The sequence below is a fragment of the Rhyacophila brunnea genome, unplaced genomic scaffold (genome assembly GCF_057557595.1).
Source record: "Rhyacophila brunnea isolate RB1 unplaced genomic scaffold, BYU_Rbru_1.0 scaffold_15, whole genome shotgun sequence".
NCBI lineage: Eukaryota > Metazoa > Arthropoda > Insecta > Trichoptera > Rhyacophilidae > Rhyacophila > Rhyacophila brunnea.
In genome coordinates, this window is record NW_028232806.1 from 1,188,017 (window position 1) to 1,212,642 (window position 24,626).

At 34.8% G+C, this 24,626-nt stretch overlaps 2 protein-coding genes across 22 annotated transcripts in view; one reads left to right on the forward strand and one right to left on the reverse strand.

Annotated features, from left to right (window-relative positions):
* The window catches only part of PIP5K59B (Phosphatidylinositol 4-phosphate 5-kinase 59B), a 77,668-nt gene extending 63,074 nt beyond the window's left edge, over positions 1-14,594 (reverse strand). For all 21 annotated transcript variants that reach the window (XR_015070023.1, XR_015070024.1, XR_015070025.1 and 18 more), the window contains exons 1-8: positions 14,257-14,594; positions 13,907-13,944; positions 12,049-12,154; positions 10,148-10,359; positions 4,187-4,351; positions 3,200-3,352; positions 2,108-2,260; positions 182-318 (exon numbers count right to left, since the gene is read on the reverse strand). Coding sequence is in view for 18 of the 21 variants with exons in the window: in XM_085942591.1 (XP_085798717.1) it covers positions 182-318; positions 2,108-2,260; positions 3,200-3,352; positions 4,187-4,351; positions 10,148-10,359; positions 12,049-12,154; positions 13,907-13,944; positions 14,257-14,353 (1,061 nt within the window). In the remaining 3 variants the exon portion in view is untranslated. The remainder of the gene's footprint in view (positions 1-181; positions 319-2,107; positions 2,261-3,199; positions 3,353-4,186; positions 4,352-10,147; positions 10,360-12,048; positions 12,155-13,906; positions 13,945-14,256) is intronic.
* A 1,693-nt stretch (positions 14,595-16,287) lies between these two features.
* LOC147074749 (uncharacterized) lies at positions 16,288-22,417 on the forward strand. Its single transcript, XM_085942968.1, has 4 exons — positions 16,288-17,080; positions 19,289-19,405; positions 19,915-20,013; positions 22,237-22,417. Exons 1-4 carry the CDS (start codon positions 16,433-16,435, stop codon positions 22,366-22,368), a joined length of 996 nt encoding a protein of 331 aa, XP_085799094.1. The 5' UTR covers positions 16,288-16,432; the 3' UTR covers positions 22,369-22,417.
* Positions 22,418-24,626: the final 2,209 nt, after the last annotated feature.

The window sequence follows — 24,626 nt, forward strand, 5'->3', positions numbered from 1 at the left end:
GTAAGTTTTAATCTTTCAGAAAGGTCATCTATTGATCAAACATTTAGAAATAGTCCAGAAAAACCTGTACCAAATAGCACCAGAAGACTATAAACCCTAAGATAGTGCAATTCTACAAAATTGAATAAGATTTATTAATTCTACTGTGTTTGTATAGTCTGATCACGGTATGGCTATATACCTAGTTCTGGTGAGCATCGATCGTTCGCCCGCCGCCCCTTCCTCCTCTGCTCTTCCTTCCGCCGCCAACTCCTCGGCCTTCTCTCTCTGGGCTTTGTCCAAATTGTGAACACCTACCAGGAGAGAATAGTCCATGATCTGGAAACAGTCAACAACATAAATTAAGAACCTGTTTAGATTTAATCTGTTACTCTAATTACCCATGAAGACAATCACTGATCAGTTCAATTTCATAATTCTAGATAGGTGCTTATAAAAATCTCAGATAAAATTTTAATGTCACCGTGGTATTTATTCAAAAACTTTGAATATAACTAGATGAAGTCATTTGAATTTTTTAATCATAGCAATTTATTTTTTCGATCATGTCCGATCTTAATAAAATCATATGGGCCTCCACAGAGTGGAGGTTTGTATTAGCAGATTTTTTGTTTTTACAAGATATGTATGTCAGCCACTTGCTCAACCTATTAGGTCCATACTCTGACTCATACACAAATTGAAAAAACAATATATGAATTTGCCAGACCCAGGATTCAAGCCTGGTACGCACGACGCTATAGGCCAACGCTTAACCCACACGGCCATCTTGGGTGTGTGTATATATAATGTATTTAGTATGATTGAAGCCATAGAAAATTTTATTGTCTTTAGATTGGTCCATTGAAAAATAGTGAAATAAACTGCTATTAATGACAACCATCATTGGCAGGTTATGATGTTTTTTTATAATGTACTAATACCAATAATTAACATCAAAAATCCTGTAACCAACAGAATTTGAAGGAATATATCGTCGGTGTTTTGTAAAAAGGGCGAATTAACCAAAATGCTACTTTACAGGAGGAGGATTTTTAACTTTTGACATGTATTTGTTTTTTACCTGTAGATGATTATAAATATCTAACAAGTTTATAATTAAGCTTGGAAAGAATACTGTCATTATAATAGGTATTATTATATAATATTTTAAAAGGCCTAATATGTCACATTTGCTTTTTATTTCGTAATTTTAATTAATTTAATTTTAGTCGATTATCGTTTTTAAGTACTTTCCTGTGGAGATAAAAATTCGCCGTTTTTACACAACTAAGCTAGTGGGGTACATATTGTATTTTCATTAAATTCTCGATTTCGCCAAAATGGTTGATTCGCCCTTTTTACAAAACACCGACGATATATTCAACCCATAATAATTTGCAACTTTTAAATGAAATGGTAGATGAATGTTAGACCGAGATGCATGATTAAGCAAATAATTCCACGAATTACGTCATAGTGAAGAAAAAGCCGCTGTTCGACTCTGCGTGGCAGTCGGGAAGTAGCCCCTGAAACTTTACCATCTTTACTTTCGTGTCCGGAAACTTGTACGTATGCAGTTCGCCGTATTACACTTCACAGTGAAAAGTTGTATCGGAAATATATGGCCGTATATTAAAGACTGTCCAACCTCTTTGGGTCGTATAGTACTGACATAAAATTCATGTCTAAATAAAACACGGTTCTTGTCGGTTTACACTTTACAGAAAGCCAGCAGCAACCAAATTTTGAAAACAGCTGGTATACTGGATTATTTATTAGGTTAGGTTAAGTTTTAATTCATGAATTTTCCCAAAATCAGCAATGAAAATTGAATTAATGTTCATATTGAAGCTAATAAAATTGGAGACCGATTTCCAATAAGAAGGCTCACGGCTAACCGTGCCACGGTGAAATTTTTTCGGTACAATTTACATGTAACTCTTTACTTAACAAAAAAAATATATTTTAATATGTCTAAAATGTCTAAAATGTAAGCAAGAAAAGACTACCAAACGGCGACCAGTGTTCCTCACCTTATCCTCACCGTTATTTTTTGGAGTGGATTAATAATATGATATTGATCAAATCAAATTAACAAAGTAATAGATGTTGCAATAATTCTTACCTTAAAGCTCTCCAAAACTCTACAGTCCCGCTGTATCGTCTTGACGAGGGCACCGTGGGTGTCGGCCTCCAAAAACAGTCCCTGCGGATGATGTTCCATGAAGTCCAGATCTTTGTATGTCGGTGATTTCTTGTTGCGCTCTGATTTTGAAGCCTGGAAATAATAAATATCGGTATTGACACAATTGCGTCAGAATTGAAGTATGTCGCATGATTCAACTGAGTTAACATAAGCATTAACTATCAGCAATTCCCAGAAATTATAGGTAAGGAATCTTGCAAAAGATCTTTGATTCCATTTGAGAGAATGACATCAGGTATCATTGCTACAATTATGAGGCTGGTGTTATCATATTTATCAAAACATAACTCCTCCAATTGGCTGGCGATTATTATTATTATTATTATTATACGGATGATTAAATAATGGCAAAGGGTTTCATCTTTAATGGACCAGAAGAAAGTCGCAGAAAATTTTGGTGACTTGATGGCATACAGAAAGATCGCTAAGAGGTATTAACTGGAATAGGAGAGCGAAAGACCGAGCAGAATGAAGGAGACTGCTCGAGGCAACCAAGGACCACCAGAAAAGAAAAAAAAGAGCTTTATGATCTACGTCTCCACCGCATAAAAGGGTGTGGAAAAGAGAAGCATTGACCGAGATGGATTTTAGAGGTACCGGATGAAATCCCGAAGGCTTTGGGATTTTGACCCAAACCAGGATTGTAGTCAACGTTGAAATGCCTGTCTTTTCATATATTTTCCAACCTTGACTTTGCACTCATGACCATTGCTGTCCATCGTCTTATTTCTCTTTGGCATATTCCATCATTGTCTCATCATTAAAACAGCAGATAAAGAAGTGATATTGGGAGGGATGGTTAAGTTCGTCAAATTAAGAGAAGGTTAACAATTTGGCCCCATAATTTTAACTTGGATGAATTAGTTAGTTATCTTTAACAAATCGCTTAGCATCAGTTGGAATATCAAGGTTGATCTTTCATTTTTCAATGGTTTGAATTGGTGAATAGGAACTCTACAATAAGGGAGGGAGACCGAATCGTAAAAATGCAGCGATGAAAAGTTGGGTTACCTTTCTTTTGTAAGTGGAGCCTTTGAGATCATACTTTTGGTGGAGTTTGACAACGGATGGCAGGAGATTGTTCATGGCGACCAGTCGGACGTTCTTACTGTTGCACTGGTAACAGTACAACCCGAAGAACTTTGGCAGGAGAGTGCGGGGATTCTGCAAAATTACAAACATTTCATATTTACAATTCAACATATCTCTTTGAGCAATATTAGCTTTCATTTTTAAATACTGATATGTTGTTTTTAATGTGTTTAATTCGGTTCAAATATTTAATGGGTTAGGCGAATAGCCAACAAACTTTCCTCATTTAAAAAATCTGTTAATATAAACTCCACTATGTGGAGAACCATATACTCCACTCATACGTTATTTCTGTTATGATATTTGAAATTATTTAGCAAGCACATGAAGCATAGTTAAATTGGTAAACTCCACAAAAATTAACATCACTCAGTTGTCATTCCGATTTTCTTATTATATTACGATATATGGTGAGCATAAAACACATGTTTTGCTCATACCGTGAGCTTTATCAAACAGGAAAGCAAGTTTTCGTTAATACCTTATCCATCTATTCCAAATGAATGTAATATTTTTTTTTTACATAACGTATAAATTGTGTTACTTATTTGTTTAATGAAGTTTTTTTGCAAAATCCCAGAAGATAGTAAGTAGCACACGAATATTTTTTTATATTTAATAAGTCGATCGCAACAAATAAGTTGACCACCTCTAGTATACATTGCAGATAGCAAAAACTTAAGCCAATTAAGGCCTACTGAAATGAGATCAAAACTACACACATTTGTGACAACTGATACCAATCATTTTTCCCCTACAAGTTAAAAATGTGGTGAGATGTAACAGTAAACAGTGAAACGCAGCATTTCTTTCTGTCTGCACAATGCCATTCAGCGTGGTAAAACTTATAATCTATCTCTAGGATGGGGTTAAACTTTAAATAATCGGATAAATTGTGTTAATCACCTGATTGAGATTCATATAATATCCTGGAAGCAGCTTCTGCAAGAACTCCCCCTCTTTGTGTTGCACAGTCTTAATAATAAATTCATCGTCCTCTGTCAGGTAGAAGATACTCCCGCTGGCTCCAGGATTGCTCAACTCTCGTAATGGGGAACTGCAGAACGACATCTGCAAAAGAAAACAACAACTATTTTAAACGGATAGCTCAATGTGACATCGACAGTTGAAAGTATTTATTAGTTTACGATAAATTCATTTTAATATTAACCTTTCTAACGCGGCAACTGACTTTAGTCAGCCTATACGCGCGAGTCATCCGCGCGTCAGCTGACTAAAGTCATTTCGATTTTCGTTTGCCTAGTACTGCTTTCCGCCAGGCGCGAATAATTCGAATATTGATTTAATTTATTCAAAAATCATCCTTCTCTTGACATCTGTCAATGGATAGCCTAAACTTTTGTTCTATCTAATTTAAATAAATATTTTTCGGGAGCGTGTCTTGAATAAAAATATATCAGTCATCGGGCCAATTCAAATTTGCCGCGTATATAGTGTCTTATCGCTTCTTAGTGCATGTGCGCCGAAGACATTTGACTGACGTGTTTGTAACGATACGAGTTTGCGATATAATAAGTTATATTGTTTTTTAGTGATTGAAAAACTATTTGGTGCGTAAACTGTTAAATAGAATATTCGAAAGTTACATTGATCAAAGTGAATTTACAAAATATTTTTACAAAAGGAATGCTTTTGGAGATTGCATTCATTCGCCTATCTGCCAGTATATTATCCGCGAGTTTATAGTTTCGGAAAATAATTTGAACCAGGTGTCATTTAAATATACCTAGAAGTCCGCGATTTAATATGTCTCTTTGTTTATCATTGATTAACATTTTTAAATACTATTTTCTGGTTATAGTATTAGGTGAAACAGACAAAAATTATTTATTTACCCTAGTTATCAGCCATTTATAAAGAAAAGACACGAACACTCAGACGCCCGTTCCCGCATAAATGCGGAAATTGTCGTATTACGCAAACACCAGGTCCCGCGCTACTGAATTTTTATACACTGCGCGGCAAATCATCGTCTGCTGGTGTGAGACAGACACTTGAGAATTATTTTTTTCGTAATACTATTCAAAAGGGTTTGATTCATGACTACTATTTTTTTTATGTAGAATTCTTCTTATATTTATAGTCGAAAATAACTCGAGTTACTTACTATCACGTCATTATAATAAAATAAGAGATTACCTATTCTAGTACCAGGTTATTGAAGTAATATAATAAAAAAAAACAAATGAACTTGAAAATAAAATTGTGGTGACTATAAAGCATTTAGAAGTGCAAAAAGTGTTTGAAATTTAATATTTTACGAATTGTAATAGGTATTCGAAAAATAAACCATTTTGTTATATAAACTATGTGTCATTCGATTCCATTCAGTTCGGGGTCAATGGTAGGTACAAACCAGGCACTGGTGGTAAGTACATCACTCTCAAATAGCCAGTAGTTCTCAAGGATGATTTATTTATACTCGGCCTGCAGTGCTGCAATGTGTATGCGAGTTCAAACAAAAGTTACACAGTTTGAGATGTCCTGGATGCTATAAAAATGAGTTATTTATGACTGATATTTTTTCAACACACTCAACAAAAATGCTCATAAAAGTCATAAACCATATTATTATTCATTATGTGTATGACATATTTGTCGAAATGGTAGCCGGTAGACTATAAGAATACTGAACTGTTCTTACACTTGTTAATCTGTCATCGACGCATTAGTCCAGCACCATTTCGTAAGTGTCATGGCGCCGCTCGAGTAAGCTGGCATTTTTTCAATGAAGAAGTCTTGTTCGTGATTTCTTATCAGATTTAGGCGACGAATGTTTATTTTTAGAGTCACATAAAATATTAGGTTCTGTCATAATCATTTTTGAACTTGACTCCGATTTTTTACTACTCTATTTGTGTATGTTTGACTGACATTTATTACGATTTATTGATGCTTGAAATCACAACGCGCACTGTTGTACTAAGTCGGGATTCGTAACGCTTAGAAAGGGTTAATACTATCGACCGAAGGTAGGTACTTAAATCCATTAGAATTAAAATTCATTTTAGTTCCACATTGCAAGTCACTCAATATAAACAATTAAAATTCCACAGAACCCTTTCAGAATATTTTAAATGTGTATAGCAAATCTTAGTGCGGCGTTTCTATGTCGGTATAACGGCATCCATCCCTTTCATTCACATTTATCACTGAGGTACATGGATGACGCACTATGGTTTACGATATATCGTTCTTACAGACCCCTGCTATCCAAGCATCTTGAGATGGTATAAATATGAGCTCCCGAGGTCACTTTCTGACACTTTTGAATCAGTTAACACAATTGGTACCTAATCGGTCGCATTTTTCTATCACACCTTGTACCACGAAGCTTCTCAAATGAGCCACATTCTCCACAAAGTTTGTTTAATACTTCGGAACCGCCCTATATCAACCTCCAAACCATTACACCGGATCATGAGCTTTGTCCCCGTACCAATCACTTGATAATTTGATTATACATACTGTGGTTTCTATTTCAATATAACGATGACAGAAAATACGTAGGGACAATAGCAGTTCGAGGAGAGTAACTCTACCGTCTTTACAAAGAATGTGGTGCAGTTCAATCAATTAAGATTGGTAAACTGCGTTGTCTAGGTCACGTTCTATGTATGAATGACAATGAATTGGCAAAGAGAATAATGTCAAGCAATGCAGAAGAATTTGCTGGCTAAATGAAATTTGCGATGGTTGCTGTATGCTTGGGACAAAGAATTGAAAAGCGGAATATTTTAATACGGACATGTATCCTCCGCATGTCCAGGACCTAACCTGGGTAGTCGTACTCCTGTGTGACTACACAAAATTACAATTACATATTGCATAAAACGGTTGATGTAAAACGATACGGAACTCAGGCTCAAGACTAGTCAAATTTTTATAGCACGTCACTTGCTGAAATGAATATTCGTTCACGATGAGAGCATCTATAAATAATAAAATACTATAGAAGCTTTCAAATAATATAGTATATATTTTTAAGTACATAAAATGTTACATCAAACAATCCATAGAGGAAAAGCGACAATGATATTCATATTAGCGAAGTGACAAGCTATGCTGTGGGTACTATAGCACAAGTAGAATGAAAGGTATGCTATTATTCTCCATCTTCTTCTTTCCCATAGATGAAGTATTAGTATTGTAGATCAATAGCTTAAATCCTAATGTTAAACGCAGTGTAAAGACAACAATATGCACTGTATTTTTTGTAAACAAATTAATATAAATTAGAATAGTGTTTGGCAAAGCAAAAAAATGGTATGCATGTATTATTTATGTGAAAGATTTACCATCTGACACACCTGTGCGATGATCTGTATACAATTGTTATAAATAGAAGTGACTGCCTGCTAAGAGGCGTGCCAAAACATATTATGTAGCGTCTATTTTTTGCAGTACCCAATTCATAATACTTTGAATACGTAAACTTACGACAGAGTGATAATTGGTTTATACAGCAACAACAGTAAGTGTAATCGGGGACATACAAAATTAGCGATGATAACCCTTAAATGAGTAATGTTGCTAGGCACGATAGTAATAATATTTTAGATACTACGATCGGTTGATTACCTACTGCAAACTTTGGCCTGGAATTTTATGGAGAAAGTCTCTTTCTGAAGTTGAAATGCTAAGTTTACCATAAAAACCAGTTGACATTGAAATTTCAAATTGAAAGAAATCAAATAGAATGCAGAGTTTTACACGCGATTTAATATGACGCATGCAAGACAGCAGAAGAGCTGAAAATCTGTCTAATTGCGAGAAACAGATGCATCCATAGCTGGAAGCGAGTATTGGGATTGAAAATACTACGATGAAGACGCAAACTCTTGACGAATGAAGGCCAAGAATGAGGTGCAGTGTGGAGGACTGTCAAAGAATAGGAATCAGTAGAGGGCAATTGTAGAGGAGACAAAATCCTACACTGGGATGTCGCGCCGAGAAAAAAGAAGATTACGTAAAGCATATAGCATTTATTAATTGAGTTAGCATTTACTTGGTAGAATTCCATTTTAAAAGAAATGAAAATATAATTAATATTAAATTCTACAGGTTTCTGTAGACCGTAAACCTGTAGAATTTAATATTAATTATATTTTTATTTCTTTCATATAGCATTTGTTTGTAATGTATACATATTTATGGCCAGAAATTGTCTGTCTGGCACGTAAATCATGAAATTACATTTTTCGTTTTATTACCGGTTCAATATGCCAATAAGATTTGTGTATAAACACATAAGTCAAATATTGTTTGGAAAATGTTATGGTACAAACAAATATCCATCATCTAATCACCTAAATTGTCTACCTATGAATAGAAGGGTGAAAAAACACACAAGTCAGACTTTTCTGATTATTAAAAAAATATTCATAAATGTAGTAATCCTGATGACTTATATTATTAGTGACTGAATAAAAATGGTACCATTGTGGTAAATTTGTGGCATTCTGCAGCTTTATTCAAATCTGTCGTTGAGTGTAATGTCAAACAACAACTTCTTGTCTACATGTTAAAACTTTGAACTAACAAGCCCCTCCTGTTTAGTTAATCGCACTTCCATTTTCAAATGAGGAACACCCCTAAATTTATCATTTCATTTTACGCTTTGATAGTGTACGGATCTATAAATTTACATAATTTGATGTTTTTTATAATAAAAATATATCTAAAACGATCTGGAGTGATATTCAAATTATTATTAGTAAACATTTGGTGTATTGCGAAGAAGAAAAGGAGTCGCATCTAAAAAGGGAGCCAATACGTTATTTAAATACGCGTTGCCGCCATGACAGGTACGTCACTGAGAAGTCTTCTATATGCGACTACAGCGACTTCCGGTTATCGACGAGATATTGTCGTCGGACAGAAAATAAATGATATCTCTATTCAGCCCATGGTTGAATCTGCGAATAGTTCCATAGGACGAGATGTTTGTCGCGAGTATTTTCCGCGGCATCTGTTGCCCGCATAACCATTACTGACGTATGTATACGTCTTACCCTCAAATAGTATATAGAAATCGTATTAGTTACATTGTGAATGTGTTTAAAGGTTACTTATGATTCCATACAATTTGTTTCGTTTAGAATTGCATAGTTAGGGTGATTTTTCATTAATTTTAAAATCAACAATGATTTTGTAATGTCAAAAGGTTAAAGCATGTTCTTTGATTTCTATTCAATAGTAAATATAATTTTAATAATACAAATATTTCTTCCGAGTGACATTCTAGGGTGAGGAATATGTGGTGATAATATTATCAGAGTAGTAAACCATCTGTCGGCTGCAAATCTATTGTTATTTTATAATATGAAGCAAATAGTTACATACATATTTGCAATAGAAATTACTCAATCACATTTCGTTTTATCTGGTCCGGATGTACATTACAAAAATATGTAAACGAATTGTTAAAATGAGCATGCACAAGAGGAGTTGCGCAACTAATTTACCCTGTTGCGCGATCGGTGCGACAGATTATCGCGCCACGGATTCAAGTTGCGTTGAGCAACCAAGGTAATAACTACTCACTAATCTGAGTGTGGTAGATTGAACTCACAGTGGATACACTGAATAAAGCTGCTGGTGTTTACCAAATTTACTTTATTTTTTTTAAACGAATTCATGGCATTAAATAACGCATGAATAAGTGTAATTTATAGGCGATTGCTTCACAAGTTTGTGACACGAAATTGGACCATACCCTTCAAGAATTTTAAATATCACCAAAAGGTTAGCGATTTAACAAATTGATTTTAGTACAGACATTTCAGTTATCTTCGATAATCAAGATCATCTTTAAATATCGATCCACTGTTTCAAAATTCTCACCAAGAAGTCATCGGGCTGTATGCCGAAGAGGTCCCTGAAGTAGCGGAAGGCGATGGGGGCATAGGTCTTGAACTTGAACTCGGAGTAGTGATGCGCGGGCGTGTGGTTAGAGCCCTCGTGGGGGAAGTTGGTCGTCTCCACTGTCATGAAATCCTGCATGAGCAGATCGCGCTCGGGCTTCGATGCAAGACCGCCCACCGCGTGTTGGATTCCTGACAACAAAAAAACATACACCAGTTCATTCTCCATTTCTAAGAGAATACGTACCAAGAATCAGTGCTATGTTGAAAAGCGCAACAATGCAGAGTTTCGACACTCCTTTACGTTTAGCAAAATTCTAACAAATAAAACGAAATATGATCATTTTGAAAGATAGATATATCTCGGTGAAAACTAACTAGGTAGTAGTGGCGAGGGGTGGAGGTAGGCTGTTAAAATTCAACAAAAATAGTGCACACTAAACTTTGTCAGTGATACATATTTGTTTTCATTGAACACAATACAATTCGTAGATGACGCTGGTTTGTTTTTTAAAATTCAATTAAGCCCTACTTAAAACAAACTATAATAGTTTAGGTATGCTATGGGCGATCGGACAAAAATAGTGCACACTTCTTCAGTCACACTTATTTGTTTTCGTTGACTTAAGAATCCTTATTACAGGTGTTGTCAGTTAGTTTTTAAAATTCATTAAGCCCAGCCTTCCCAAACCATAATCGATAAAAAATATTCTTGTACCTATATAATATTTAAAATTATGTATGGTTTAATATTTTTTGATTATTATCTACTATGGTTTGGATTAGGCAGGGTTTAATTGAATTTTAAAAACCAACAAACACTATTTGTGTCGGATCTTACAGCCTACCTCCACGTTTCGCTACTGCTAGGTTGAAAAATTTTTGTGAAATCAATTTAATTGAAAAAGTATTGAAACGGGTCTTTTAAAACGATGTCAAACGAAATATGAAAATTTGATTCATTGTATCGAAGAAATGAAAGCCGCAATCATGTATTTTCTCGTAACTTTGTAAGGAGAATTTTCCACTCCGATCAGTTTCACAATAGTTACAGTAAGAAGCAATACATATATTGCCCTGGCCCGCATTGGGCTAGGACCCTAGCTACGTGTGGCATTTTTTTCATTAGTTTGATCAGAAATATAATAAGGTAAATATTAATAAATTAGACAACATAAAGTAGTATGAAACTCAATTAAGAGATATCAAAACACATGTAATGAAATTGCATTTCTCATTTTATTTCCTGTTCAATAAGCCAATAAGATTCTATAAGTTCCTGTACAAGGAAATACATCAAATTTTATTTGGAAAATATTATATTACCTCTGATAAGGAAAGGGAGACTTTTGTGATTATTTAACACTTGGTCGTCAACGAATTTTATGCAAAATGCCGGTTATTTTGTCAGTCACTCATTTCACTTTAGCTGGCATCAGCGTTTGTGAAGACGTGACTTTTTCATGTGCGTGTCAACACTTTGACAACGTGAATACAACAGCATCAAATGCTATTATGAAACTGTGTCAATCTCTGCTCAAGAAAAGGCATATATTGTACATGGACGATAGGTACACCAACGTTAGATACACACTTAGCTGGAACGATTAGAAAACTAATGAAATAAAACGCAAGGAAGGTCCAGTCAGGATTGTCATTGCAGCCGTCATTTTATTTAGATATATGCATGGCATTGTGACGTTACTTTAATTTAATGTAACTCAATATTCTAGCATCTCGGCCCAAGCCAGTTGAGATATTTTGATATAGTATTAATATTAATAATGCTTCATAAAAATTATACTGTCGGAATATAACAGGTCACTATATTGGTGTGATTCCAATAGTATGGGATGCATTAATATTGAAGGGTGACGTTACCCAATTGAATGGATCCCATGATTTGCGTGGTGGGCACCTTCTTGTAGGTAATCTCTCCCCCCACCCCCACCCGCCGATGGCCAATCTTTCTGTCCGACTTGTGGACCTGGAAAATACATAATATATTATTGAAAACAATACATTGTTATGCAGAAATTGTATAAGCAAAAATGTCATTTCAAATCTTTTCAAGTCGTGGGCGAATAGATTTGTTTATTATTTACTGTTATTTTACCCTACTCGGTGATTGTGGTGTGATTGCTCAAAGACATTAGCTTTCGCCACCAAGATATTTTTTTGGTTTACTTATTTATAACACTAGCAATATAACGATTGTTATGAACCAATCAAAACGAGGATTGAGACAATCGAATTGGTACCTGAATCATAATTGCTATTTAAGATTGATAATTGCTCACGACGATTGACAAGAGTCATCAAGACATTAAAGCATTAGTGAAGATGGCCCGCACAGAATACTAACGACTAAATGCTGGGTAAGTAAGTATATAGATTATGAGATTGACATTTTACTGAGGCCTCAACATTTGAGCTTTGAGAATCAATGTCTTTGCCAAATCTTAATGGTACTCTGTTTCAGAAACTCTTGATTTCATAGTTGGCTTCTCAATCACCATGCAGCGATGGTACAAAATCAATATACGTGATTTAATATTCACGATGATGGACCAAGGGAAGGGTCCTGACCTTATGCTCCATTGCTGAAGCATGATAGGGTGAAGTAAGTAACAAAGCTGACATTTCACACTAGCAATTTAGCATGGGAAAGCCAGGGTTCGAATTCCAGCTGAATTAATTAATTTTCAATAATTCATATGACCATCGGATAAAGGGTGTAATGATAATTTGAATTTGAAATGATATATCCACTCTCAGTGATATACCCCTCCAAAGAAATAGAATTAATTTATATGCACCCGTGGTTCTGAAGCAGATGCTAATAAAAATTTCTAATTAATGTGAAATACAATAAAACCCTATAGCGACTATTATCAAATCTTGAGGTCGGTCCAGATATGCATAATAAAATGTATGAGTGACAATATATCAGTAAGTTTTTCGACATTCAGTTCAATGACAACACATGAATAGTAATTTTACATATCCAAAGGTTGAAGCCAGTTTTTTTATACAATCAATATTATTCTAGTAACAATGATGTAGTATTAGTTGATATCTAAAAGAATATTAACTGGTATTTGAATCGTATAACAGTTTTTTGATAGTATAAGATATTGTGTTGAAATAATAATGGGCTTTACATTGTTTTTATTATGGAGAACCAATAACTTATGTTTATATGGTTATAACTCTTATGTGAAAGCAAAGGTTTTTAATTCATATAAGTAAAGGAATTGGAACATTTGTCAGATTCACGAAAAAAAAATATATATTTTTTTTAAGAAAAATGTACATGACCAGCAACGGTTGTGATTGATCACCAAATTTCCCAAAAAAAAAAATCTTTTAAAGTGACAGCTATGAACATACATAAGAAAAATCGAATTTAAAAAATGGAATGAAATACGCCTTCATAACTTGCTATGACATTTGTACAAATGAAACAAACAATTAAACCGAAATACATGATAAAATAATCAGGAAGTTCATGATATATTCCAAAGAAGATAAAAGCAATCCGCGGTCGCGAATTCCGCAATTTTTTTCCAATGACTCATTGTACTTTAGCATTGAAATGTCAACAGTAAAAGGCCCGACATATCCCATATCAAGTAGTACTGTCAGATTTTGACATTTCTCGAAACCAAAAGTTGCGCCCACAAATCTTAAGTTATACAATAACAATTACAAGTAATCAATTAATAATTGCACTCACATCGTTTCTGTCGCCGATAGACGCATCTTTGTCCTTATCTGAAAGAAAGAATACAAAATATCACACAGACTTTTTCACTCTTGTACAATGAAATAGGTCGATTCTAAACGTCAAAAAAATACCGTTCTTTTTTTGCTGGTATTTAATATTAAAATAAGAAGCTGTACAAAGGCTATAGCTAGTGAATTTTTCACTGACAATATGCTTTATCACTGTACATTGTTTATAATTCGTAGAAATATGAAGTTTGGCGACAGATCCGCCTAAGAAACACTGTATTTACGAATCACTTTGGAAGAAGAATCAAGTAATATTGTTTCAGTCTTTAAATTAGAACACAGCGTACGTACCGTCATCTTCCGATTTGGATTCTTGAGTTGACGATCGGTCGTCGAAATTTTTCGGGGTGAAGGTTTCTACCATTTCTATATCGGCCTCTGTGGCCATCTTGTTTTAGGCTTTCGCCCGATTTTCTCACTTTCCCGAGCCACGATACACCATTTGGATGAAAACTATCTTATGGCGGCCTTGCGGTCGAAAGGCATGGAAGTAGAATCGGTTCAGATCGACAAAACTCGACGACGACTTTCACTCAAGGAACCTGCCCCTTGAAACATCGATGAAAATTCATACATTCATAGCTGTTCGATTATTCACTTATTCGAAGTCGTATGGCTGCCATATAAGTGTTGCAATCGCAAAAAGTTTTCTGTCAAAATACCTAATGTCAAAATACCTAATGTCAAAATAATTGAATCATGAAAATTACATTCATTCATCAATTACATTTGATATTTTTATGTTTTTTGCTACTGCTGTCATATCCGTTCATGGGAATAAACTTTTCCATATTTATTCCAAATACGTTGGCAACAAGACCTTAGACTAGAGGGGGGCAAACTGCGGCCCGCGGGCCGCATGTGGCCCGCCGGGTATTTTTTTGCGGCCCGCCATCATTAATTGTACCTACTTCTGATTACGAAAAATATTGACACAGATTAAAATTTATTTAGCAATAGTACGCGATCCATTTTCAATAGATATTGATAGTGTACCGACAGAGCTACAACTTGAGATTATTTATCTGCAGTGTGACACTGATTTGCATCGTCGTGAAGAAATCTCCAAATTTTACAATGCCCTTAAATTAGACAAATTCGACCAACTTAAAGATTATGCAAGAAAAATGTTCGGTATTTTTGGATCAACCTATACATGTGAATAAACATTTTCGATCATGAACCTCAATAAAAAATCTTAACGATCAAATATCTCCGATGCCCACTTACAAGCAGTTTTGAGAATATCAACTACAAAATTAACACCTGAATTTAAAAAAAATGTACAACAGTTTCATTCTTCTCGTTATTTTTTTTGTAATGTTTATTTTTCGTGATAATAAATAGTGTATATCTAAAAATGGTATTTTACTTGCGGCCCACCGCTCATTTTGAATTCTTGAATTTGGCCCTCCATACAAAAAGTTTGCCTCCTCCTGTGGGTCTATTCTATACTTATCGAACACTAAATTGATAAATAGTATCAAACTTAGGGTAGGTTTGTATCAAAATATTAGCACTTATTGTAACAATTACACGAAGCCGGTTTTTATTGTTGCAATAAGTGCGATATTTTAACAGCAGCAAGATAGGTGCTGTTAAAATATAGCACTTATTGCAACAATAAAAACCGGCTTCGTGTAATTGTTACAATAAGTGCTAATATTTTGATACAAACCTACCCTAAGTTTGATAATATTTTTCACTTTATCACTTTAGCGGTCGATAAGCATAGAATAGACCCACTGGGGGTCTATTCTATGCTTATCGACCGCTAAAGTGATAAAGTGAAAAATATTATCAAACTTAGGGTAGGTTTGTATCAAAATATTAGCACTTATTGTAACAATTACACGAAGCCGGTTTTTATTGTTGCAATAAGTGCTATATTTTAACAGCACCTATCTTGCTGCTGTTAAAATATCGCACTTATTGCAACAATAAAAACCGGCTTCGTGTAATTGTTACAATAAGTGCTAATATTTTGATACAAACCTACCCTAAGTTTGATACTATTTATCAATTTAGTGTTCGATAAGTATAGAATAGACCCACTGCCTTAGACTTAATGATAGGTACCTACCTACCTAGTTTCATAATAAAAAACATCACCCAATGAATAATACGACTCAAGTTGTATTTGCAAAGTTTTATAAAAATGTCTGATGTTGTTCAATAAAATATTTTAATGCTAATTAGGTTTATTATTTACGCTTGAAATCAACTTGAAATACAAATTTACCGAAATTTTCCTGGTATGACCACTCCATACCTTCATTTTAGCCAATAGCCATAAATAAATAGAAAAGTATTTGAAATTTCATAACCTCAAATCCTTGACGTTTATCACGTTTGACATTTCTCATGTGGAAATTAAAATATTAATATAAAACCTAATTAAATCTATATTTACATAAATTGAATCCCACTCGTTGGTGAAAAATAAATCTTGGTAAACAAAATAAACATGAACGGCGAAATGGATTCTAATGAATTACAATCATTACAGCCAGGCAAAAAATCTCGAAAACGTAAAAATCAGCAAATGAAAGACGATTCGACAAAGCCCAAGAATTTTAAAAATGAAAACGGTTCCCGCAAGGCAAATAAAGGCTCAGACAAGTCAAAGAAACCCAATAAATGGTCGAATCGCGTTTCTAACACACCATCTGCAGATGAACCAAAAGAGTACGATTTAGAAATGCTGGAAGGTAAGATAGCTGCACTGCAAGAAATCGAAGAACCAGTCAAGAAGGTCAGGAAAAAATTGCGACAATTGCAGCATTTGCAGAAGAAAATCACACAGATTTTATTGACTGAGAAGACGTTAAATTTATTGGACGAATCAATTAAAAATGGTGCGAAGAAATTGGAAGATGAAGGCAGCAATGATGATGAAGCTATCTCAGATGAAGGATCTGATGAAAATGGTGAAGTTTCCGACGAAGACGTCGAGGAAGTGTCGAAGAAAATAAAAAAAATCGATAAAAAGAAACAAGTGGATGTTGAAAAGAGCGACAATGATGAAAGTGAAGATGATGATATTAATGAAAAGGGAACAAAACGATTCGTTGTTTTTGTAGGAAATCTACCAAAGGAAACGAAAGATGAAGATGTGAGTATGTTTGTTAGAAAGAATTTGGACTGTAGAATCTAGATAGAAATCATTTCATTTCGTGTTAGTGATTTTGAAGACAGTTCGATTTTTGAATTGAATGATTATACTTGTGGTTGTGTTGGCAATAAGTTAATTTTTTTATTTACAACGTTTTTCTTAGCTCATATTCTTATTTTTGTCCGGTGGTTGTTTGTCCTATACAAATCTTGCAATCGATTTTTAATTAACTTCCCGACTAGCTAGACATTTGAAACTCTTAGAATATATCAGAACACGATACCAATGCATTTTTTTAATACTTTTAGCCATCTTTAAGTAGAACTGAATTCATTTTCAGTTAATTCTGTTTTGTATGAAAAGTTATTTCGATACCATTATTGGTTGCTAGGGGTCCTAGCAACTAAATTATTAAATAATATATACTTGTGTTACTATGGAAATTAATATGAAATGACATTTCATTATTCAGTATTTCTATCAAGTACAAATTTTTTTGATCGTTTAAGCTAGTCAAGTCAAGTTTATATGATTCAACAGAAAATTTAAAAACGTATATAAAAAGTTTTTTTATCTTGTAATTATTTCTTCTCCAAAATCAAAATTGTGTTTTGCATTCTGGTTTGAGGTCTGTTGCTTTGTTTCCATAACCCACGTACGCATTTCTCGGTGTTTTGTGTGATTATTCATCTTAAAAACAATGGTCAATGTATTGCTTGTGACTGCCATACAATTGACTCCAAATGTCTGCTTCTGAAAATGTTTTTTTTACAAATATAGGTACTTTCAAATAATGAAGCCATTTTTGGTGAACATGTTTAACTATATTTGGATATACCTCAAGTGAAGTCCTCATTCTTGCCAGCGGATATTTAATTCTAGATGCAATTTTTAATATTCGATAAGAAGAATAAAAAATAATACATATTTAACATAAATCTCGCGGGACACATCAAAAAGTCAAGCGGGACACACTTTGTGAACCCCTTATCTAGGAAATCTTCTGAAATATTCTATTTTGGCCGATGAAATTTCACTCTGGCATCAATGCATAGGGCAAGCACGAGGTCGTACCATTTCCTTCGGTCCAATACCACGTCTTGCATTTTCCGCCATCCGAGACATGCAGTTTTCTTTTGTAGCACCATTATGCTCAAAGCAGCGATGTTGGAGGTGTCTGGGGCCTGCACCGGGCTGTGGTGTCAGTAATAATAATATCAAATTAATAGCATCGACTGAGGGTACTTGATAGAATTTCATAATTTATTCTTGTTAACCCTACAATAGTTCATGAGGCCCAATGACAATAAGTAGTGTATTTAGTAATAGAAGTGAAACAATCACAAACACCAGGCTTAAGAAAATCACATAAATATATTGTGACCTCACCAGGAGTGGAACCCGGAGCCAACGCCTTATGCATTGGACTATGAGGGCCGCTATTCAAATTTATTTATTTTACATATAATGAACACAACAAATTATAAATTTAAAGTGTTCAAGACATGACATAAAATAAATGTTAACAATTTTTAAAATAAAAATACAGAGAAATGTGAGTTAATAATACAATAAGTAATAAAATAAGAAATAAAATTAAATTAAATTAAAAAAAAGTAGATGGAAGCACACAGAGTGAACTTTGATAGACCCTATCTTAAAAACTTATAAAACATCGTCCACCTAAATTCACCTCACGTAAGTGGAATATATCAATATCCGAAGCAATTTCATTAAACATGGTTATTGCCCTCCCAATTGGCATTACTAATGGCAGGTTAGTTCTGCACCTTGGGAGAACAAACAACGGATGACCTCGATTCCTAAGGTAATTTTCAGAGACACGCAAGCCAACACTACCAAGAATGGCAGAGTTCACATTTACATATTCTATCATCATCAGTCGGCGTCAATTCACCGTTGGATAAAACCTACCCCAGCTCCTTCCACTTTTCTTGGTCCCTAATTCTTTGTTGTCACGTATATCCGTCTAAATTGATGAGTTTGTCAATCCAACGGGTTTTAGATCTGCTGTCGGTAATTTAGTATCTCTTTGGCATAGCTCTATGACTGCATTTGTCCACTGACCGAATGACACATCCAGTCAATTGCCATTTCATCAACTTGGTGACCCCGATCACATTGTGTTATTATCCTTCTACCTTAGTTGAATACTTATATGATAATATTATGTCTTTCTGATTCCAGATAAAACAACATTTCGCCAAAGTCGGCACTATTAAATCGGTGAGGATACCCGAAACGAAAGAGTCCAGAAAAAATGGATTTGCGTTTGTGGAATTGGAAGATAAACTTGCGTATGAGGTAACGAATACTTAGATTAATTTTAATTATGCAAGTGTTACAGCAAATATGATAGATTTCCGCACTTTGTTAGGAAAATATTTGACAAATACACTCAGAAATCTGGCGCATGACGAAGAACATGTAAATAGACTGATTTCAACAGATTGTGCTGCGTAATATCTTCGGGTCCATCAATGACACACAATCATGGTAGAGATGGAGATACAATAACGACCTGTATCCTTTGTACAAAAGTCCACATATTGTATTGTCAATCAAAGTTTTAAAACATCTTAGATGGTTAGGGATGGATGAGTTACGCATGGCAGGAAAGCCAAAGACCTAGTCCACCTTTTACAAGATTTGGAGGGATAGTGTCAAGCTGAATTTAACGACCATGGACATTCAAAACTGGAGGAAAGTGGCTTAGACAGACCTGCATGGAAGCAGATACTAGAGGTGGTCAAGACCCATATTATAGGATTGCAGCGCCAGGATTTAATTATTATCATTATTTTTGTTTGCAGAAAACTCTATCCATGCACCATACAATGTTGAACAACAAACGAATCAACGTTATGTATACTGTACCTGATGGGAAGAATTTAGACAAAAAGGAGATTCAGGTAATAATATAATTCTTGCTCCAATTTATGTTTCTATATTTTTGTATATCTTTGACAATTTAATTGCCAGAATGGCCACGTAGTGTCTGCCGTGACGTAATTGTATCGAAATCACACATCAATATGTACATATTCATGTTCTTCATTCATAAAACATATTTATGTACCAAAAATTTTAAAAAAATTATTGCCATCTATTAATACGAGGGTGGGTCAATAATTCCTTAGAAAAAAGCATTAAAACAGTTTTTATTTTTGTATTTTTTTTTTATTTCTCAACATAATCTCCTTGGAGCTCAATACACTTGGTTAGACGTTTCTCAATTTTTTTTAAACCGTCAGAAAAATAAGTTTTCGGAAGGTCCTCAAAATAAGCATTTGTCCGATCGATGACTTCTTCATTTGAAAAAAAACGTTGTCCACTTAGCCATTTTTTTAAGTTTGGGAAAAGGAAAAAGTCACTGGGGGCTAAATCTGGCGAATACGGTGGGTGATCGACCAATTCGAACTTCAATTCTTCAATTTTAGCCATTGATCGTAAACATGTGTGAACACGGGCATTGTCCTGATGAAAGAGGATTTTTTTCCTGTTTAAATGAGGCCGTTTTTCTTCAATTTTGTTTTTTAGCTGGTCCAATAAAGATGCATAATAATCCCCTGTTATTGTTTTTCCTTTTTCCAAATAGTCAACGAAAATAATTCCACGTGCATACCAAAATACAGTAGCCATAACCTTACCAGCTGATTTTACGGTTTTCGCCTTCTTTGGACATGGTTCGCCTTTCGCAATCCACTGCTTTGACTGTTCTTTCGTCTCGGGAGTATAGTGGTGTATCCATGTTTCATCTACAGTCACAAAGCGTTGAAAAAATTCATCCGGATTGCGTTGCATGAGCGGCAACAGGGCTTTAGAGGCCACCACCCTATTGCGTTTATTGTCGACTGTGAGCAAACGCGGCACCCATCTTGCAGAAATTTTTTTCATGCCCAATTTGTCATGTAAAATAGAAATGACGCTACCTTTTGAGATCCCTGTAACCTCAATTATCTCACTCAACTTTAATCTTCGGTCACTTAACACCATATCGTGGATTTTATTGATCATTTCTGGTGTAGTCACCTCTACAGGACGTCCTGAGCGTGGTTCATCCTTTGTTGATGTACGACCACGTTTAAATTCATTTAACCAGTTATAAATAGTTGCAAGTGAAGGAGCAGATATGCCGTGAACTAAATCCAACTCATTTTTTATTTCCTTTGCTGTTAACCCATTTTTATATTAAAATGTTTAATAACAGCTCTAAACTCAATTTTCTCCATTTTTGTAAACAAGCAATTTTTTTTTTAAATGTACGAGAAACACACAACAACCCGACCAATCTGATTGAAACTTCGCAGCATACTGAATCGGTAGTGCCGCTGCATGAAAACAAACCGCTTACAGTACTAGTCGCGCCACCTGTCGGCTTTTCTAAGGACTTATTGACCCACCCTCGTACTAACACAAACTTTTAAAAATCAATAATTTTTAGGTTTACATCTAAGATAATAGTTTTGTTAGTGTTAATGTTGCTCACCCGATGGCCGGAACAGGGCAATTAGCAATGTATAGATCGATCCCTTTGATTTTTATTTAATTTTAAGTCAAGGTCCTCACAAGGGGTGGGCTGACAGGGCTCTAGTGCTGGGGCCCGGCGTAGCGCGTCGACCAGATAAGTGACGTAAACACGCATCACAAATTTGCTCTAATAGTAAAAAAAATCACCTGCGACGCTATTTTCCTTCAGTAATGGTTATATTTTAAATAATATGTGGTTGTACGATGTAATATTTAATTATTTTACTCGATAACTGCATAATTCAAGTGGATGTAAGTATTAAACATACACTAAATAACCTTAATTTTATCATGAACTCCATTTTAAAAACGCTACTTTAGAGTGTCACACTGCCTTTAACCTTAGCGATAGGTAGGGGGGGCCGTCAAAGATTCTAGCCTTGACGCCTACTTCACGACATGAGGGCCATGCTTTAAGTCATGGCAGTTTTCTTCACGGATCATTGGGATTCATTCTCTCGAGAATTATCGTGTACTATGCGTAAAAAAGTTCCGCTTCAATAACAACCAACCGTGAATGTCTCAAATCAGTTTTCATCATAGACATTGTGTAAAATGATAATTGTAGTTTTCTTTTGGGATTGTATTAATTTTAATTTCTCCAGAAAAAGAATGCCAAACTGGATGCAATGAGAAAGGCGGGGAAACTGGTCGGAAGCACTCCAGAACACCAAAGAAGAAGTTTCAGACGAAAGAAGAAGAGGTTAGCGGAAGCAAAGGCTGCTGAAAATGCTTGATTTATTCTATAAAAAAATCTTTTAAATAAATGAAATATTATTGACATGATTTCATGTTTTATTTATTTTACTTCTGAAAGTAAACTTATCCTAAAATTTTATTATAGGTATTATTAATTATACTAACGAATACGTGGTCGAACTCCATTATAATGGTTTTGAAACAAAGTTTTTTTTTAAATGTTTATTTAATTTTGAAAAACCTCAGAAACATTCATAATATTACCGTTTTTTTTGTTAATTCTATGATATTGTAAAATCATAGATAAATATAGAATAGAATTAACAAAAAACTTTCTTTCAAAACCATCAAAATTATATCCTTTGCAAACCTTTCCTTATACTCATTAGAAACTATCATTACCAGCAGTGGCGTGTGGTCGATACATGCTATGGATGCAGCGCATGCCTTAATTATTCCATGATATCCATTCCATATGATGGTATAAGTATCCATAAAACCAATAAATAAGTTTATCAACATAGGTACTGGCTGCCCTGCACTGCTCCCTATGAGAGCAAATGTTATGTGGTGTGGAACTTACTATTTCGTGGTATCCTTTTCGTGCTTTGCAAACAGTTCCTAATTCTTTTAAAACATTATCAATATATAATTTCATAATGGAACTAATGATAGAACGACTACATACATTTGTTTTGAAAATCTGTCAGAGTATTCAGTACAAATAATGAATATCAAAATTGGAATATCCGGCATTACGAAAAATGTTATAAGTATCTCAAAATTTCAATATAAGCGTTTGAAAAGCATGCCTGATCTTAAAAGATACCGCACGCCATTGATAAGAAGAGTTTTATTTTCGTAATTCGAGCACCGAATGATGGTTCCCGATAAGTGAACTTCTGTTGAAAATAAGTACCCTATAATTACAAACAAAGCTTTATTTCATTTCGAATTACCACACTGCACTTTTTGTAAATCGACGTACTCAGCATTAAAAACCGTTAGCAGAGGCTTAGGGCTTGAACAGACAAAGAGCGGTCAGGCAATCCTCTTTCAGCGTTCTTTGTAGTCTGTGGACCGGTGCTCCTGCTGCATGCACAGTTTTGATGAAATACATACAGTACAAAGAACTCCTGACCATTGTTGTTTTTATTTAATAAAACGCAATTTTTTTTTTTTTTATAGTACTTATTCCACTTTTAATCAAGAGATTAGGACCGGTTTCGTCCGCCTCAGAGGGACATTTTCAACTGAAATCCTACAACAATACAATGCAGTTCCACCATGAATTGACAGTTAACAAAATAAAAGAAATTAAAAACTCCTGACCACTCTGTCTGTTCAAGCATTCTTTTGAATTTCGTTTTTTTATGGGATAATCTTATGCTAGAAAGTTGCTACAGCAATCAGAATATTCAATAATAAAACTGACAACCAGGTCGGTGGTGTGGCGTGTTACTTAGCAAGATGACCTTATTGTAGCAGATTTGCTACTTAGCTCTTCAAAATCTACTAAGGGATTGGATTATCTGTCCGATAATATTTTAAGTACCAAGTAATACAACACTGCATATGTTTTACTCGTGATCGCAATGTATTTGTAGCATTAGTCACACAGAAAAGGTAGGTAGGTTCTTTTTACTTAAGGTCCACAATATGAGACCACACAGAATAGTGACCAAAATTAATTGACTGTTAGCTGCTTTCTCCAGAACTGGGTTTCATTCGTCTCGACGTTCAGTAACATGCATGGTATGTGTTAGTGATAAACCAATGGCATTATTGATTTGATCCGTTCATCTGCAGAGTCAGTGCACTTCATCGTCCTCTTTAACCTGACGACTTTGACACCTCGATGTTTTCCAAATTGTCATTTTTCTGCAGGCTATATCGGCCCCCACAAAAGGAGGGCTGACAGGGCTCTAGCCTAGGGGCCCGGGCTCAGGAAGGGCTCGGCGTGGCGAGTCGACCAGATAAGTGATATAAACACACATCACAAATTCTCTCTAATAGTAAAAAAAAGTTGCGTGCTATTTTTCTTCAACAATGTTATTATTTATAATTATGTGGTTGTACGCTACAATTTTTAATTTTGTATCGATACTCGACAACTACATATTTCAAATTGATACAAAAAAACACTAAATATGCACATTAATTTTACTGCGTACACCATTTGGAAAACACTACTGTCGAGCGTCACACTGCCTTTATCTTTAGCGATAGGTAGGGAGGCCCGCTTCAGGATGTGGGGGCCATGGGCTATATCACCAAAAAGTTGGAGAATCCGGTG